This window comes from Oryctolagus cuniculus, chromosome 9 (genome assembly GCF_051225735.1).
Source record: "Oryctolagus cuniculus isolate XC-2025 breed Fujian yellow rabbit chromosome 9, ASM5122573v1, whole genome shotgun sequence".
NCBI classification, from domain to species: Eukaryota; Metazoa; Chordata; class Mammalia; order Lagomorpha; family Leporidae; genus Oryctolagus; species Oryctolagus cuniculus.
The window spans coordinates 121071464-121090118 of record NC_142875.1 but is presented as its reverse complement, the minus strand read 5'-3'; the positions used below and the strand labels follow the sequence as shown (position 1 = coordinate 121090118).

Sequence of the window (18655 nt, the reverse complement as noted above, 5' to 3'; positions counted from 1 at the left end):
TGGAGGGAGTGAAGAGAAAAAATAGTAAAAATTCACAGAAATAGAGGATGGACACAGAGTGGACAAAAAAAGGCCAGAGAGTGTATTTCAAATGCTGTCATCTCCACAAAGTAGAATGCAAGCGTGTGTGTTAGAGGAACTCAATTTGGGGTGGTACAGCAGCATGAGCACAGGAAGCAGTGAAAACTGAAGTTTGCAGAAGTTGAAAAGGTTTGGGATGCCCACGTACTCTTCTCCTTTTTCATCCTTAGGGTCCAGCTCCCAGTTACTCTGCTCAGCTTCCTAACTGGGTGCCAAGATGAGATTAGCTTTTATGTACCAGTATGTAAAAGAGAAAATATTTTATTTGGCAAGAATGACTCACTTCCGTAATAGACACAAAGGTTCATAAATATCTCAGTGTTGATATATGAGCTAATTTTGTAATAGAACTAGCACTGAAATATTTAAATACTATGATAACTAATACATGCATTTTATCATACGTGGATTTTTTTACTTCAACATTCACAAGGATTAAATATGACAAAGTATTTCAGAAAGCCAAGAATGTGTGTAAAAACATTTATCATATGACTTTCTCCACTACATAAAACATCTCTTTTTTTTTTTCCTGAAAAGTCCTGTTACCACATACACATCCCTTATATTTTTCAAGGATTTGAGGCCACTACAATTTACTTTTCTCTTTTCAACAAATGCAGATGTTGAAAGCTGAAACTGTAATGAGTAATAATGCAGTTGGATAAAAGCTGTGAGGATTAATGGCGTTGTAAAGGTCAGCCCTGAAAGAAGAATTAATGTGTTATGCCATTAATAAACCACAGAAAACCATGGACCAAAAGATAACTTCAGTTATCCTTAATGACATGGGGCTCTTTGCTATATATCTATTAGCTACAAATACAGAGACTGACTTTTTGAGGTTGGTGACCAGTATTACAGTGTATTCTAAGAGAATGCTTTAGATATGGTACGCAAATGATAGGCAGCGCTAAAGAAAGGAATCCTTAAAAGGCACGGGTAGTTCAGAAGAATGGTGGATAATTTTAGAGTCTTTGGACTAGGTGTTGTCTTTCCCTTTTAGACCTTATCAGCCTGTGTTATCCATACATGTAATGCTTTTAACTTTTGTTCAAAGCATTTTTTCATCTATCTTCTCACTACCGCTCTTCTAGAATTATAGGTCTTTAATTAGAGCAGATAAGCACAGCATCTGGTCACGACTTACTTTATATGTAAAGGCCAGAGACATAAAGAGGCTAAGTGTCTACCTAGGAATTTCAAGTCAGTTGCTGTCAGAGAATAGGAAGTTGCGTGGGGCTGTGTGTATTTGCTCTGGTGCAGTTTTCAGGATACCAGTATTCATGAAGAGCAAGTAGCTTGCTGAGATTGGAAGCCAGCCGGGCGGGAGCCTTGCAGCAGGCTCTCTGGGCGGCGGCCTTCCTTTTCAGTCGCTGCCTCTTGCTGTCCTCTTAGCATTTGATGCTGTTCCCAGCCATTTGTCCTTTCTCTCATCCCGTTAACAAAAGGGAACTCAATGGCTTCTCTCTGCCATTTATTCTGCCAACCCTGGAGGACAAGCAGACGAAACATCTTGGACTGAGGCTGTAGGAGCCTACAGTCTGCCCTTGTGTATCTCTGAAACAAACAGGAAGCTCTCATGTTTACCCTTCTCCTCCTTCCCTCAGAGGCTTATGGAAAGTCAACCTTCCCCTGAGCACCTGTTGTAGATGCATATTAACCAGCTGAAATGGAGGAAAATATTTCCAAGTTCATGAACTGGTATCCTATTTCTCTAAGTTTCTAATTTAAAATATGGTGACAGAGGAATTGGAGCTTCATCAGTTTAAGTTTTTAATGAAAAATTTTCTGAGGGTTTTAATGTGAAAATCTTAGAGGAGAGTAGTTGACTGAACTTGAATATTGTAATTCATCAAAAACCTTTGGGTTATCAAGAAAGTTAAGATTATCATCCAGGGGCCGGCACTGTGGCACGGCAGGTTAAGCCACCATATGCAGAGCCAGCATCCCATATGGGTGCCTGTTCAAGTCTTGGGTGCTCCACTTTTGATTCAGCTCCCTGCTAGTATGCCTGAGAAAGCGCTGAAGGTAGTCCAAGTGCTTGGGCCCTTGTACCCACGTGGGACACCCAGATGAAGCTCCTGGCTCCTGGCTTTGGCCTGCCCCAGCCATGGCTCTTGCAGCCATTATGGGAAGTGAACTAGCAGATGAAAGACTCTGACTCACTCACACTCTCTCTCTCTCTCTCTCTGCCTCTCTCTGCCTCTGCCTCTAGCTCTCTCTCTCTCTCTAACTCTGCCTTTCAAATAAACAAATCTTTAAAAAAAATGTTGTTCAGCCATATCTAGCAATTAATATTTAGATGGAACTTTTTTTATGAAAGGTAAAGAGATAGAGATACAGACAGAGTACTGGTTTACGCGCACTGGTTCACTCCCCAAATGCGCACACTGACTGGGTCTGGGTAGGGCCCAAGCTGGAAGCTGGAAACTCGTGCAGGACTCTCAGCTGAGCGGCAGGGATCCACTTCCTGAGTCATAAGCTGCTTCCTCCATGGATCTGCCGGATCAGGAAGCTGGAACTGGGAGTGGAGCTGAGACTTGAACCCACGCACTCTGACCTAGGATGAGGATATCTTAACTGGCATTTTAACTACGGAGCCAGACTCTCACCCTTGCATAGCTGTGTACAGTTTATAAATTAAATTGCTTTCACATTTATTATCTAATTCTTATGAGCTTTCCCAAATGAAGAGATGGCTACATACCAAGATGGCAAATAACTAATGATAAGTGATTTTAAAAGTAGGAAGAAAATTAATATTTGTTGAAAATCACTTGAAACACATTATGCCTGTACTTATACAAGGACCTAAAAAATTCTATTTAAAATAAATATGCAGTTAATAAGAATTTATATTGCCTTGATATCATCTGTTAACTCCATGAATTTTAATAAATCTGCCATATGGTACAGGCTTCCACTGATGTGAAGACAGAGATAATCAATGAACTTGAAATTATAAAGAGAGATACTTTCAACTTTGAAATAGGCATTATCCCTGGCCTGGGCCAAAGGGATAAAGACTGAAGAAAAGCAAGTCCTCAAGTAGCTCATAGACAGATGTGAAAGGCAACCTTAGGAAAATGCAAGACAACATAACAGTAAAGCATTTGTGAGGTTTCAAAGGAGCATAAAAACCAGAAGTACTGATCTTGCCAACGAGCATGTCTGGGGTATGTCAGCTAAGTCCTCACAGAAGGGGGTAATGTTAGAATAAATTCCTACACACACCAGAAAGAGAGGCCACCTCGGCACAAACGCAGAGCCTGGAAGACAGGAGTGGAGTGAGAGGAGAAAGGTCTGACCTTGAACAGAGAAAAAGCACTGTGCAGTTTAAACTCAGGGTTTGCATGAGATTGTCAGGAGGGGGTGCGGGAAGGAGAAGCAGAGTTGATATCCTGAAGAAGCTTGCAGGATATGCTAAAGGATTTGGAACATATCCCAGAGTGATGTGTTTTGGGGGAACACTGAAGAATCTCCAAAGTGTCAGTGTATTTGGGAAAGGCTGTAGACTGTTGTTATCTTTTGAAGAATCACAGTGCACATGAACAAATCCAAGGTGTTCAAAACTCATGCAGTAAGGAAGTCATTTTAATCTCACTTATCTCCTACACTTACTTGGGCATGGGATGATTTTTGTGTTAGGTGTTACGGATCATTATTTTATGAAATGCTCCTGTAAGAACTGCAATACAAAGACATAGTTTTAGTAATCAGGGATTTTGACATCCAAATTCCTTTTATTGTATTTATTTATTCTTATATATTTTGGGATGCTTTATCTGGAAGTGGAGTGGGAGAACAATTCAATTGTAAGCCTAAACATAGAGAGATCAAGTAGGAGGGAAAGGCGTTAGCCAAGTGAGATAGAAGGTAGCTTTAGTGAAAGCAGAGACCAAGGGGATGGAGAAGCAAATTTGAGAACTGAGAAGGAGGCAAAACTTGTCCAAGCATGGCTGCCTTTTGTCTCTGAGAAATCTGAGATGACTCCCAAGTGACTGAATGGGCAAGTGAGGAGTTCTGTGGAATGTAGAAAGGGCAGACAGAGGCAGTGGGAAGACAATGAATTCTGTGCTAGACATGCTGCATTACAGGTAGTCAAGAGACATTCAAGTAGAGCAGCTTAGTAGACAGATGTGTGTCTAGAAATCAGGAAGGGTTAGAAGCAAGCGATAGTTACTTTACAGTCCTTGGAATCCCCCATCAATCCTCAGGGGTACATTTAAGTCCAAGCGTGGTATAATGGTTTCCTGAGGCTGCAGGTAACAAACAATTATCATAAAGTGAGTGACATAAAACAAAAATGTGTTCTTTCACTGTTCCGGAGACCAGAAGTCTGAAGGCAAGGCGTCATCAGAGTTAGTTCCTTCTGGAGGTCCTGCGAGACAAGCTGCTTGATGCCTCTTGCCTGATTCTTGGTGTCTCCTGGCAATCCTAGGTGTTCCTTGTTTATAGATGCAACACTCCAGTCTTTGCCTCTGTGACCACATAGCCTTCTTCTCTTGTCTCTGTGTGTCAAAGCTCTTTTCCTCCTTTCTCCCCAAAGGGCAGTAGGCACTGGATTTAGGGAAAAGTCCTAGATGCAGGTGACCTTAGCTCAAGTTCCCCAAGTGCTTCATCAGAGATCCTGTGTGACCCTAATTAAGGTCATATTCATAGATAATGGGAGTTCGAACTTGGATATAGTTGTTGGGTAGACTTAAATCATTATGGGTAGCTTCCTATTTATTTTCTTTCCTTGTGTGAAGGCCTTTATTAGTTCTTTCCCTCTAGAATTTATTCTAAAATTGGAATTTCCAATTTGTCACTCATTTTACTGCCCCTGAAAATATATATAAAGGGCTTTTAAAAAATGGAAAATTGAGAATTATTTTGCTAATGGTTAATAAGATACATTAGTGCATTAAACATCAATTTGGGGTAAATTTAACCAGTTACATAGCCTTACAAATTAGAGTATTGATTCCTAACCCCTGCTTCTCAAATTTCATTTAGGGTGTTAACTGGCAGGCATATTGTCCTTTGCCATCTCATTTGCTTACTATTACTACATGTAGAAGTTCTTCTACATGCATAGTTACTCCTGATACTGCCTTTAGAGGCACTGTTGTGTGTAATTGAAGGCAGAGTAAAAAGTATCCAGTGAATATTTTGGTTCTCTTCAGATTCCATTGGGTCAACCCCATTTCATTGAATCTCAATACCAACCAGAAGATGACAGTCTCCCTTCTCACATTTCATCGTAATGGTCCAAGCTAGGCAGCAAAGTGATGAGAGGGAGCCTATAGGGAAAAGCAGAGTGTTAGAAAATCTTACTGCCTCTTCAAATACCAAATGCTCTCTTCCACTCCACACACATCATTTCATTTAATTCTTTCAGCAACCTTACGTTTACTTTACAGTTGAGGGAAGTGGCTACTTAGATTACATGTTACAGTTTGCCAAGTATCAGACTTTCCAAGAAGTAGAATCATATCTGTAATCCAGTCTGAATCCAGTCCCCAAGTTCAACTTACTTCTCTATTCTACTTTGTAAAGTGACAGTTAATGAATAACACTCACGGGCCATTTATCATGCTAAATTACTTTGTTAACTCATTTAAACTTGACAACATTTGTGTTATCTAGTGAGTGTTACCTCCATGTAGTCACTAAGACAATTAAGACTTGGAAAGATAGAGCAACTTTCCTTGCTGACTCCGGATCATATACTTTTTCTGATGATCGGAACCTCAGACCAAAATCTCAGGTGGAGAAAGGATCACAGGGAGGGACAAGAAGATACAGGAGGGAAGAAAGAAGAAACAAGAAAGGAGGAGATTACCATAATGACAGCCTGCACAGTGCTGTCTTCCTGCAGGCGATGCAAAGTATCGCTTAGATTGGCAACCAGAAGACCAAGGGCAGCAGAAACAAGAGTGCTGTGCAAATTGGAAAGTTAGAAGGGAACGAGAGAGTGTGAGATAAAGTGTCTTTGAGCAGTCGGACTTAGAAAATACAAAAAGACAAACAAAGAAGGCAAAACTGAGCGGAGAGAAAGCTTGTTATGTACTTAGAGGTGCAAGTGGAGGAGATGGTAGAGAAGATCTGGTGGGTGATAGACATGAGAAGGAGATTGACCTCTCCTTCTAGGAATAAAAATGTAGAATAGGAATTTAGGGGATTTGCCTTGATGGAAAGTCAGAACACCATTTCCATTCAAAGAGAAGGAGGAAATGGTCAAATGGTTGCCAATGGATATTTAGATCCAGCAGAGGGTAGGGACTGGGTTGGGAGCAGGAAGGTGAGAGTTTAGTTTCATTGGTCTTTGCAACATCTGAGGCTAAGACCATTTGCTGAGTGTCAGAAAGGATAGGGATTTGTGATCATGGTGAGAACAAAATATAGAGAACCAGCAAACCACCCTGTTAGGAATGAACTCTGTAATGCATAAATCGCCTTATGATTTAACATAGCGAATGCTAACGTTAGAATTACATACCAGGCCGGCACCACGGCTCACTTGGCTAATCCTCCGTCTGTGGCACTGGCACCCCACGTCCTAGTCCTGGTCGGGGCGCCGGATTCTGTCCCAGTTGCTCCTCTTCCACTCCAGCTCTCTGCTGTGGCCCAGGAAGGCAGTGGACGATAGCCCAGGTCCATGGGCCCTGCACCCCATGGGAGACCAGGAGCAGGCACCTGCTTCCTGGCTTCGGATCAGCGCAGCGCACCGGCCGCAAGGCACTGGCCGTAGCGGCCACTTTGGGGGGTGAACGAATGGAAGGAAGACCTTTAGCTCTGTCTCTCTCTCTCTCTCTCTCTCACTGTCTAACTCTGCCTGTCAAAAAAAAAAAAAAAAAAAAAAAGAATTCCAGACCATACTATGGCTCAAAGTCAAGTGTCTCCAGAAGCAAAAATGTTTTTTTTAAAGTGAACACCTCTTTCCATCTACACACAGATGCCTCAGAATTTAAATAGCCTTCACAGAACAGCAGTCTGCCAGTTATTCTCCTCCATAATAATTTACATTCCTGTTGCATCTGTATTAATTATTTTTTTCTACACAGTGTTATCTTGGCAGTCCCTAAAAAGTATAAAGAATTTGTGTTTTCTTCAACAACATGGGCCAATCCATTTCAATGTATCTGTGCTATGGAAATGCTAAATAGACTACCTAGAAACAAGACAGACTGCAAAATGCATGATTGTAGGTCAGAGGATAGGAAAATCAAGGCTGAACCTTCTTTTTTTTTAAAAAAGATTTATTTTATTTTATTTGAAAGACAGAGTTACAGAGAGAGGTAGAGACAGAGAGAGAGGTCTTCCATCCACTGGTTCACTCCCCAGATGGACACAATGGCTGGAGCTGTGCTGATCCAAAGCCAGGAGCCAGGAGCTTCCTCCAGGTCTCCCACGTGGGTGCAGGGGCCCAAGGACTTGGGCCATCTTCTGCTATCCCAGTCCACAGCAGAGAGCTGGATCAGAAGACGGGCAGCCAAGACTAGAACTGGCGCGCATATGGGATGCCAGTGCTTCAGGCCAGGGTGTTAACCCGCTGAGCCACAGCGCTGGCCCCAAGGCTGATCCCTCTTAAGACCTTACTGAAGGAGTGTACCAAGATCATCATGGTCATATGAGCTATCTTTGTTTCTAGAAAAATATTGTTCATGAACAGAGTAAGTTCAAGACATGCTTCTTGAGAAAGTTGTTATGGAGAGCCAAGTTGGAATGTAGAGGACAACATAGGGTGAAATGCAACCATCTTATAGTAAAAATACTAACCCTAAAGATCTGTCCCAGGTCTAAATAGTTGGTCCTAGTGCACATTGTGTTTATAATCAGCAGAGGTACTTTGTTCTTTGCATAAGTTCTAGTGAGTTAGCTCTGGAAGGCACAATAATATTAACTGTCCAGGTTCCCCCTCCCTGTCAGCTCAGCTCAACTGGAACCTCCCTTTCTACCTGGAAGAGAGCAGAGGACCAGGTCTAGTCCTTGTGTAGTAAGAGGGGGGAAGGGCACGGATCATTTGGAAATCTTCCAGCACTGAGGCGCTACACTAATCTGACATCGGTTTCTTCAATAGAAATGTTTAAGCGGCAAGAAAATACGCTATGTTTTTTGGCAATCAGCAGATCAGATAGAAGAGTCTAGCAATACAACGAGGATGTGTAATCTGACGTGATTAGACAAGGCTCTTTAGTACCAGAACATTCATAATTGAGACAAAGAAAGAGTATTAATAACACTTTCCTAACACGGCAGTTAGCCATTTTATATTTCCTTTCTTTAATCTTAGTGTTTTTCAACAAATCATGGGATTTAATAGCGTGTTTTGGCAGATTAGAGGATTTATGGCCCAGATGTTTTTTGTTCTAAAAATGGATTAGGGTGTAAAGTTTGCTGGAATCCATGGAACATGTTGAGGCAAGCCGGTCATTTTATGTGTGATTAGTGCCTGCCTTCTGTCTCACAGTCCCTCCATCTGTCACAATTCACCAATGGATCTGGGTAGATTTAGCCTCATGTCACAAACAAGTCCCTTTTCTGGGCAATTTCATATTACAGATTCATTTTATGCCATTTTATGCCCCAGTTAAAAGATAGGGAGAGAGAAAGATGAGACATTAGCTTTCCTTTGAATATTTGCAAAAGACTCATTTCCTGTTAGTTTTCTACCCTAGGGTTATGCAGACCATCATGATAATGTGCACTAAATAGATAAATGGCCAGTGGGAAGGTTAACATTAAATACCAAATTAATTTTACTCCTTGGACCTGTTACTCTTTAAAAAAAGAAGTATTTTGGTAATGGGTTTTACTCACTCTGGCTTGTGGGGCTGCAGACACAAGGTGGTCACGTGACCATGTTGTGAAGCGTGTGAATTAAGTGTGACTGTAGTTAACAGTAGTCGCAAGTTCTTGTCAAACAATTACAGGTGCTTGGCTATATTCTGTGCTTAAAATTTAGCCTCTCAACTATTACAAGTTTATATCCATAGCAAACCACTGCCACCTGTGGTTTATTTCACCAGAAATGGATTTAGGGAGAAAATGTTCTTTTTTCAGTCAGTTAATAGTAATTTGTTCTTTCTGTAAAAATAACAAACCTAGTAGTGTTGTACACAGTTGATTGTTGTACTATTTTGAGAGATTCAGTAATTATAGTGATAATTAGCAATACCTAGATCCTATGTTAACATTCAGAAGTTCTTTGCCTGGGGGAGGGGGGGGAAACCTAAGGATAGTTTTTATTTCTGCACTACGGAATATTCAGATGGGAACTAAAAGGTTTACATACAAATTAAACGTTAAGCTTCTTCCCAAATATTTAGAATCAACCATATTTCACTTAAACATTATGCCTTTGTTACAGATGTTTGGCGTCCAGTTCATGTCTGACTCTAAATTGGCATTATCAATTATTCATTCATTTCTTTTAGACAAATTCCATGGAGAAATTACTGCATGGTAGATCCTAGCCATTACCCAAAACAGAAGTGATTGTTGTGGTTAAAGATTAGCCTCTCCATGCATCTGTACAGAACATATCCTTGAATCTGTCCCATTTCCAGGTTATTTAAATGACCATGATGCTGTCACCAAGGCTATCCAAGAGGCTCGGCAGATGAAGGAGCAACTTCGGCGGGAACAGCAGGTGCTTGATGGGAAAGTGGCTGTTGTGAATAGCTTGGGTCTCAATAACTGCCGAGCAGAAAAGGTTAGTTCATCAAATAATCTACCTTCCAGGAACACTGAATTAAATTGCCTGAATGCTTTTCTTTGTATCTTCTCATCTTCTTAAGGACGACGGTTCTCCCTCCCTCTGTGCCCTCTGTCAACACAGAAGTCCTCATGTCTATGATAATCAAAACCATCTGGAAATGAGAAGACTTCTAATTCTCTTGCCCATCTCCAAACCTTATTGACAATTAATATCCCTCTTTATGCCTCCGGTTTGTATTAAAATGAAATGGCACTTGAAACCTCCGTGAGTGAAAGTTTCGCTTTACCGAGATGCTTAACTTGTATTTGGGGATGAGCTGGATTTGAAACTGCTGAATCTTCTTTAATCAGCATAAGCTTGGATGATACCCATGCTCATATTCTAAGTATTTAGGAAGCTGAGCCTGTCATAATATGTTTCCAATGCAAAAGAGCACTGTCAAGTGTTTGGTGACTGCACAATTGGAAAATTCGACTTGATCATGAAACTATCTTTTGAAAACTTTGACGTTATGTGTTACACCGAAAGCTGGGAAAACTTGTGAATTTGTCCGAGATGTAATTATTTCAAGGTGCTTTGTCTAAGCATACATTGTTTTTTGTTCAGAAAAATATGAGTTTTTATGGAATGCTCAGAATGATGTACTGCTCTTGGTGATGTTTGATACGTTTCAAATGGCAATGTTCAGTGTCACGAAACCCCTTTATACAATCATATTTACAAGGATATAAAGTAGACAAGACAGAAAAATGGGCCACTTAGTAATAACTTGAAAGCTAATTATCACTGGACGCTTATGAGTCCAATAGAATTGTCCAAAATCAGCAGATTGCTAATTTGGATGGCTTTCTGGTGTCCTGGGTTTTCTAGGGGACTGGATGTATCATCCGAGTGAAGCATAATGCAGGTGAAATGTTGAGGGGGTGGGGTCCTGTCACAACCACTTTTTCTCTGTTCCTAACACGGTGACAAACTTAGGATGGAGAAACAGTATCAATTCTGTTTGGTCTCCAGAGGGGAGAGCGAAGCGTGGGTCAGGATACATCCAGTGCAGTCCTAGCACATAAGAAGTGAGACATCCATGCTCTGAGCAGGGCACAACATTTGTATAGCTAAGCACCAGAAGGGAAGGGGAGAAGCAAAGTGACAGCTCTAAGAAGGAATGATAGCAAGCATAAAGGAATTTATATTCAAATATTTAAACAATCTTGAAAGGATGCTTGAACAGAAATTCCTTTTCTGTGCTCCCCATGTAGAAATGAGTTTAACACTCAGCCAGATGCTAATGCAAAGTGACTCAAGCTATTCCTCGCAAGCATAGCTAAATTGCCGTTATTTGTTAAGCGCATTGAATTCAGCTGTGGATACAGCAGTTGGTTGCATTCAGCAAGCATCTGTACTCTCTCTCTCTCTCTTTTTTTAATCCTCCAAAGCAGAGACAACTCTACCTATCTCCCCCCTTCTCCTCCCCTGTGCTGGCTGGGAATTGTCAAGTGACAACCGACCAAATCCTTTTGGACAGGAAGCCTTCATCCTGAGTTCTATATACTTGCAAAACAGGCCTTGTGGTTGGATCAGGGAGCCCATTAAAAGCACTTTGATGGTATGGAAATTCATCTTCATGAAGCTCCTAGGCCCCTAAGCAGCATGCTGTTTAGCTGTGGTTACAGATCAGTCATTCACATCGGAGGGCAATAATTGTGCTGACGGCTTGTAAGGCAATGGAAGTACATAGAATAATCCTGGGCCCTCCACCATGGCACTCTGAGTTAATCTTCCCTAATACAGATCAGCTGTTGTTCTAACACATGACTGGGCTGGCTCCAGTGACTCTGCACAGCCTTTTGAATAAGTAACAGGAGTGGAGCCATCTGCATTCACTGTATTCTGTACTCGCCCATTGTTTGGAGACCTTATCTCCTTGTCTTGTTCCACCTCCACTTCGTACTTTATTTCTCTGATTAGCACCTGCTGTTTGGGTTGGAGGAGTGACAGTTGCCTCTGTTGGTAGCTGTTGCTTCTCTTTTTTCTTTCGCTTTTAAAAAAAAAAATCTCTCTTTGGAGTAATACCTGCCAAAGCCTGTCGGCCAATTAAGATGTCTCTATTCTCCAGAAGTTGATGCTTCCCGCATCTCTTCACCATGCACTTTCAGTGCAGTGGAGTTACATCTTGATATAGTCTCATATTTTTATGGGTTTTTAAGTGAAAATATTACATTCTGAAAATGAAGCAGATCCATTATTGTAACAGAATGACGGACTCCTAAGTAAACCTTCACACCTGAATGATCTGAAATAGCTCATCCCTTAGGGTATTAGTGGCACCTGAGAAAGAACAAGTCATTGACGCTTTGGAGCAGGTAGTAGTGTAGTTTGTGGTTGTCTTTTCCTGCTGAACTAGCTGGAGTCTCTGTGTATAAATCTCAGGAATAAGAAATGTCATGTTTGTATATTTTAGTCCACAGTTATTCAACAACGGCACCCACTATGGATTTAGGACTGTGCTGGGTCCTGGATTAGATAAAACCATATTAGAAAATGTGGCTGTTGCCTCTAAGTGACTTCAAGTGTAGAGCAAATTATTTCATATATCTGCATGTGTTAGCCCACCTGCAGGAGGTGAATAAAGGCCCCGTATATGTAGCATATCAGATCAGTTATTTACCTGAGTTGACAAAGTAGATATATCCACAAACAGTCTATGACAAGTTCCTCATCTGTCTTGGATATAATATCATTTGAACCCCAGAGGAAGGACATTTTTCTATCTAAAATAATACCCCTAACTCCCTAAACCCATAAAATATTTGGAATATTAAGGAGTGGGGAGAGAGAAAGCAGAAAGATGGAAAGAAACAGAATAAAGGAACAGGGAAAAATAATTAATGCAATGTGGTGCTTCCATGAGTCTAGAAGACGAGAGATACCATGATTTGGATGCAGGTAACTGGACTGCTGGAGTGGAGATCAGTTTTCTTGGGTACAGAAACCTCATGCACTTTAGCTTTCCTTTACCCCTCACAGAGCTAACAAGGTTGTCCCAACTAGAAGGTCTTCAATCTGAAAAGCTCTAATTGGACGGTTAAAACAATTAGAGGTGCGAAGATAGGGACAAATGTTTTTGCAGTGATATGTACCAAAAACACATCATGAAAGTCATTTTTACTGAAACACATTTTAATTGAAGACTTGTAAGAGATTTTTCACTTCTTTACTTTTCTTGGAAGTGTTTCAACATACCCAAGAACTGTGTGTGTCAGGTTTCTTGGAAACTCTGGGACAGTGTTATTTATAATTGTCATCTCTGGTTAATTATAGACTGATTGTATATTCAAATAACAGTATCTTTTGCCACATAGCTCTATTACAGATAACACATAGCACCAATCTTAGTGTTAGGGGTAGAGAAAGTAAGCCATTCAGGTGGGGAAACACGAACAGCAGACTGTCATCCATTTGTTTTGCGCAAGCACCCATTCTGCTTCATTAGCACCCAGATGGCATGATTTTGACCACAGAATCAACTGCATACCAGTACTTGACATTGTGTGTGAAAGTATCCGTACCTCACAGGAGATGACAAAAATGTCGTTTTTTGTTGTCCTTACCCCACCAGGCAGAGTTAATACAGTAGAAACTGAGCATGTTCACCTGAAATGTGTGTGTGGGGGGGGGGGGGAGAAGTCTCCTATGCACATGTAGTTATCCTAAGAAGACTGTGTCTATGCTACAGTGTTGTCTACATGCATTAGAAAATCTAAAAAAAAAAAAAACAAAACAAAAAAAAAAAACCATCAGTTAACCAAGTAGTGATTAATTTTTATAACTTAGGCAAGTTCAGGAGTAGAATGTTGGTGGCATGAGTTCATTGGCTCAGTGATATCAAGAGTTGACGTTTGTGACTGTCCTGGTCTTTCTCTTTGGGTCACATAGTGGTTGCTACATCTGCACCTCTGCTGTCCACATGAAGGCATACAGACTCAGGTCGGAGGAGGACATTTCTCTCTGCGAAGTTCAGTCTGCGCTCACACAGGATTGTGTCATTCCCTCCTCCTTGGCTGGCTTCCGCAAACATGTTGGTGGCTACAATTGGGTCAGTCGTAGCTTGGAAAAAAAAGTACTGGACAAAAGAAGAAGAGATTGCTCTAGAATGAAAGAACTTCTGCTGTCTTCCCTGAAACTGAGGGATATCTTGAGATCAAAGGGGGTAAGAACAGGGAAGACAAGACAGACCAGAGTGGCTACTGGGTAGGGAAAGGTGATTCCCAACCACAGCTCCAATATAAAAATGACATCAGAACTCTCACACATTTCTCTGGTGACACTGACTTGTTTGTTTCATGAATGCTGTCATCTGTCGACCTCTGCTCCTCTGCTGTTACCTCTCGAGGGCCTTAGGCTTTGTTTTGCTTATAAAGGGTTAAGTGAAGTATAGCACGTGCTTAGGAAACAGTGCTTGATGACAGGTCAGACCTTTAACGTACATTCACACACGCGCTCTGTACATGTGAAGACGGACTTCTGCACTGCGTTGCCTTATGTAAAACAGATGCCACTCACACAACAAGAAGCATGCAAATGTATGTTTAAGGTAGAGAATTTATTCAGCAAACATGAATTGCCTACAGTGTATCTGGAATGTAAACGTTTACTTAGGCAATGCATGTATTTATAACTGCAAGCAATAGCTGGAAAACTGTCCCTTCTGAGTTTCAGTGAAAAGCCCTTGGTAGGTTTCTACAGGATACATGAAAATTTGGTGATCAGCACGTACATTTTAAATATAATTGACACAGTAATGTGAGCACTTTCTTGTTTGGGCTGTGTCAGTCATTCTTTTTTTTTTTTTCAGGCAGAGTGGACAATGAGAGAGAGAGACAGAGAGAAAGGTCTTCCTTTTGCTGTTGGTTCACCCTCCAATGGCTGCCGCGGCCAGTGTGCTGCGGCCGGCGCACCGCGCTGATCCGATGGCAGGAGCCAGGTGCTTCTCCTGGTCTCCCGTGGGGTGCAGGGCCCAAGGACTTGGGCCATCCTCCACTGCACTCCCTGGCCACAGCAGAGAGCTGGCCTGGAAGAGGGGCAACCGGGACAGAATCCGGCGCCCTGACCGGGACTGGAACCCGGTGTGCCGGCGCCGCAAGGCGGAGGATTAGCCTAGTGAGCCGCGGCGCCGGCCACGTGTCAGTCATTCTTAAGAAGCCTCACCACAGACTACCCAGGCTCATTGGTAAACAAAGGTTAATTTTACCACTGGCTGGCGCTAAGAAACTTTAGTTCACCTTCCTCTTTTCTGCCACTGTCAAGTCTTTTTTTTCCCCCCTTTAACAGAGTGCCAAACATGAAATGACAGTGACCAATGTTGACTTAATGTGGATGTTTAATAATGAAAAAAAGTGTGTCATTCCCAGCATTAGTTACAAATGGCAGTAAGTGTATCGGATGGCAGCCCTGTAATAATTTTACATCCATCATTCTTTCCCGATGCTTCGCCGCCTATCTGATGGATGGGGCCAGCAGTGTTAACTCTTCAGAAACTGACACAGGGTGTCTAGTTTGGCCTTATCTAACGCACGCTCCTTCCCCGAGATAAGGAAAAGGCCTGTGAGGAATTCGGAATTGCAGGTTTGGCTTTGAAAAAGTGCATCTGAAGGAACGCACCGCTTTCCATGCAGTGGAAGAAGCTTCCAGGAATTAGCTCTGGATGGATTTTGTAAATATTGCCTTGCGATGAAATCAACTAGAGAAGTCCAGTTAGAACTAGGTATTTCAATGCTTACAGGAAAGCTTAGAAAAAGAGGTAGGCACGTTAGGTAAATCCTTCCAGAGGAAGCAAGGGGAGCCTTGCAACGATGCAGGAAAGCGGGAGACTTCACCAGGGACGTGTGTGTGTGCGCGCGCGCTTGCGCGCACGCATGCGCAAAATGTTTTCTGAATCTTTTAAATCTTCTGGTTAGAATTTGCTTAGGAAGAAATTAAAGTAGCACTAGCAATTCAAATTTTTCTCTTTACAAAAGTGAGTATATTATTTTTTAATCTCTACATTTCCATACAATTATTTATTCGATGGCTTTAATTAAAAGATACACAAAGTCTGAAATGGAGTGTTTGCTCCCTTATTATTTGAATCTCTGCACTCTGAAAATCATAAAATGGATAGGGAACCGCTTTCGAAGCAACCGATTATTAGGAAATCTAGACCAGCTTTTTATGTGCAGGTTGCCATTTGATCCTTTGGTTTTCTTGCCTTTTGTTTTTCATTCATAAAACCTTCCTAATTCTGAGTGTCTTACCTAGAGAGCACTTCTTACGGGACAGGAGGGGGAGCTGAGAGCCCCTGGGTGAATATTATCAGCGCAGAGCAGCCAGTTTTCAAAGACCATGACAAAAAAGGCAAATAGGTATTATGTCATCACCCATCCATCACTCTATATGTCAGCCTTTCAATAATTCCAATCGACATTCTCGACAGGCTGGTGCAGGTTAAAGGGGCTGTTTGTTTCTAGAAATTGAGTATAGGCTGTCTATAGCCTTTTGTTCCAGATGGTTTTCTTCTCCGTCTTTTCATTTCTTTCTTTTTTCTTTCTTTTCTTTTTGGGGGTATTTAATTGAAATCCATGCCGAGTTTGCAGACTGCAAAGATCAGAGCTGTTTTCGTCCAGCAGTGCTAACTATGCATTAAACATTTTGATTTGTTTGAGCTTGAAGTTTAGTCCTTTTTTGCCATTTGCTTCATGGAGTTTGTGTATATTTACAGCCTCTGCATTTAATGGCCACATGCCTTATTTTCACAGATGGCCAGTGGAAGACTTTTTCTTTCTCTTAGTATAGCCCGCTTTCAGTTTTGCTACATTTGTCACAGTGCCACTACTTGCAGCTAGCAAGTGCCCACGCTTGGTGGGGAGCAATTATGCTGTGAGTTTTTAAGGAGCTTTTTAAAGGTTTTTTTTTTTTTCAGTAAACTTTTTATGGTTTAATTTTCAAGCCTAGAAAAGCTGTGCATGTTTTCAAACAGAGAGTCTTGTGTTCTTTACATCATTCTGGTAGAGGAGTTAGCACAGGATGGTCCAATAAAACGAGACTCAAAGGGCAACCACACTGGGCCTTCAGAGAGACACCCACAGGGCTCTCTGATGATCGAAACGTTTATTCATTTAAGGATGTACGTGTGTGCTCACCATAGTATTCCAAGAAGACAAAGGAAGCTTGGAAACACTCTGCAGAAAGCGATCTAGATCTCCTGAAAGTATTGTTTCCATGGTGTATAAATAAAAGGGCGCAAGGATAGACAGCTAAATGCAAAGAGTAGCTATGCCACAGCGATGGGGTTGTGAGCTTACATGTGGATCCTCACATTTCTAAATTATCTAATGAGTAAGACTTTTGTAATTGTACCCAAAGTGTCATTTTTTTTTTTTTTTTTAATCTGGGGCCTGTCAAGAATGGTCCTCCTTTCCTTCCTCACTCTCAGTCCCTGCCCCCTCCTCAGAATCAAGTGAGCACCGTTAAGACCCTTCTCCGTTGAAGATACTAAAACAGAGAAGTAGCTTTTTCATTCTGCCTCTTTTATTTAGATGTGCCACATTCCCTACTGCCATTTGTTGAAAACTGTGTTTATTAATATGGATTAAAATTATAAGGAAAATTGTTGCTTCTTCAAAAAAAAGTTTTATCTATTTGAAAGTCAGAGTTAGAGAGAGGAAGAGACAGAGAGATCCCCTCTGTCTGCTAGTTCACTCCTCACATAGATGCAAAAGCCAGCACAAGGCCAAGTTGAAGCCAGAAGCCAGGGAGTTTCATTTGGGTCTCCCACATGGGTGGCAGAGCCCCAGGGACATGAGCCATCTTCTCTTACTTTCCCAAGCTAATTAGCAGGCAACTGGATTAGATCTGAAGCAGCCAGGGCATGAACCCATATGAGCTGTTGGCATCTCACGTGGCGGCTTTACCTGCCACACCAACTCCAGGAAATGATTTTGGATTTAGCATGTAACTCAAAGGGTCTTCCTTCTTTTCCAAATGAGAAAGACATGCTATGCCTGTGAATCACAGGAGTAATACTGGGTGTTAATATGTATTTTGTATTGTACAATTGTCAGGGTTTTTACATCACATTCAATCTCAGTGCATAATGTAACTAGAACAGTATTCTTTGTTGAAAAGTTACAAAAAAAAAAAAAAAAACTTTGAGATTTGACAAAATTAGAGAGATTCAAGTAGTAGATCAGTTTTTGAACCCAGGTCTTTTGGCTTAAAGTCAGCGAGGGAGTTACCCTGGGCCCCAGCACTGGTCAGGTGTATTCTTTAGCATTTTTTGAGTCTTTATCATGAAAATCTCATGACAGAAGCAACATCTCCACAATGTGTATTGCATTTTTCTAATTCTTTGTTTTTCCTGTTTTTGTTCTCTTCCTCCCAATCCTTTGTCCCCTTTCAGCCCCTTCAGTAGAGAATGGACTAGAGAAACAAAAACAGTATCTTCAATCTTACTTACTTTGCTTCTCCACGCAGCTCTGAGAAAATACGTGCTGATGGTTCAGCTGCTTATTCAAATAGGCTTTTAATAAATATCTACACCCGTCTTTTTTTCTCTCTTCACCTAAAACAACCGTGGATAATTGAACAGTGAACTATACCCGTAATGTGCTTGTTTCTATCTACCTGTCAAACCTACAATTTCTATACTAAACCATGACTTTTTAAAATAGTCCAATTCTGTTCATTTAATTGAAGTAACTGCTGGCTACTGAGGCTACATTTGTAAGAACACTGACAATTTTATCGCTTTTATTCCATGAAAAGGAAGAATTGAAGAGAAAAATCCTATATGTTCCTGGAGCTCAGTGACTGAGTTACATATTGTTTATA

The 18655-nt window shown here is 41.3% G+C and overlaps 1 protein-coding gene across 25 annotated transcripts in view; it reads left to right on the top strand.

Moving 5' to 3' along the window:
• SOX5 (SRY-box transcription factor 5) overlaps nt 1-18655 on the top strand; it is a 1100247-nt gene that overhangs the window by 1055915 nt on the left and 25677 nt on the right. For all 25 annotated transcript variants that reach the window (XM_089304672.1, XM_089304666.1, XM_070049491.2 and 22 more), the window contains one exon: nt 9639-9784. In XM_089304672.1, the coding sequence (XP_089160798.1) occupies nt 9639-9784 (146 nt within the window). The remainder of the gene's footprint in view (nt 1-9638; nt 9785-18655) is intronic.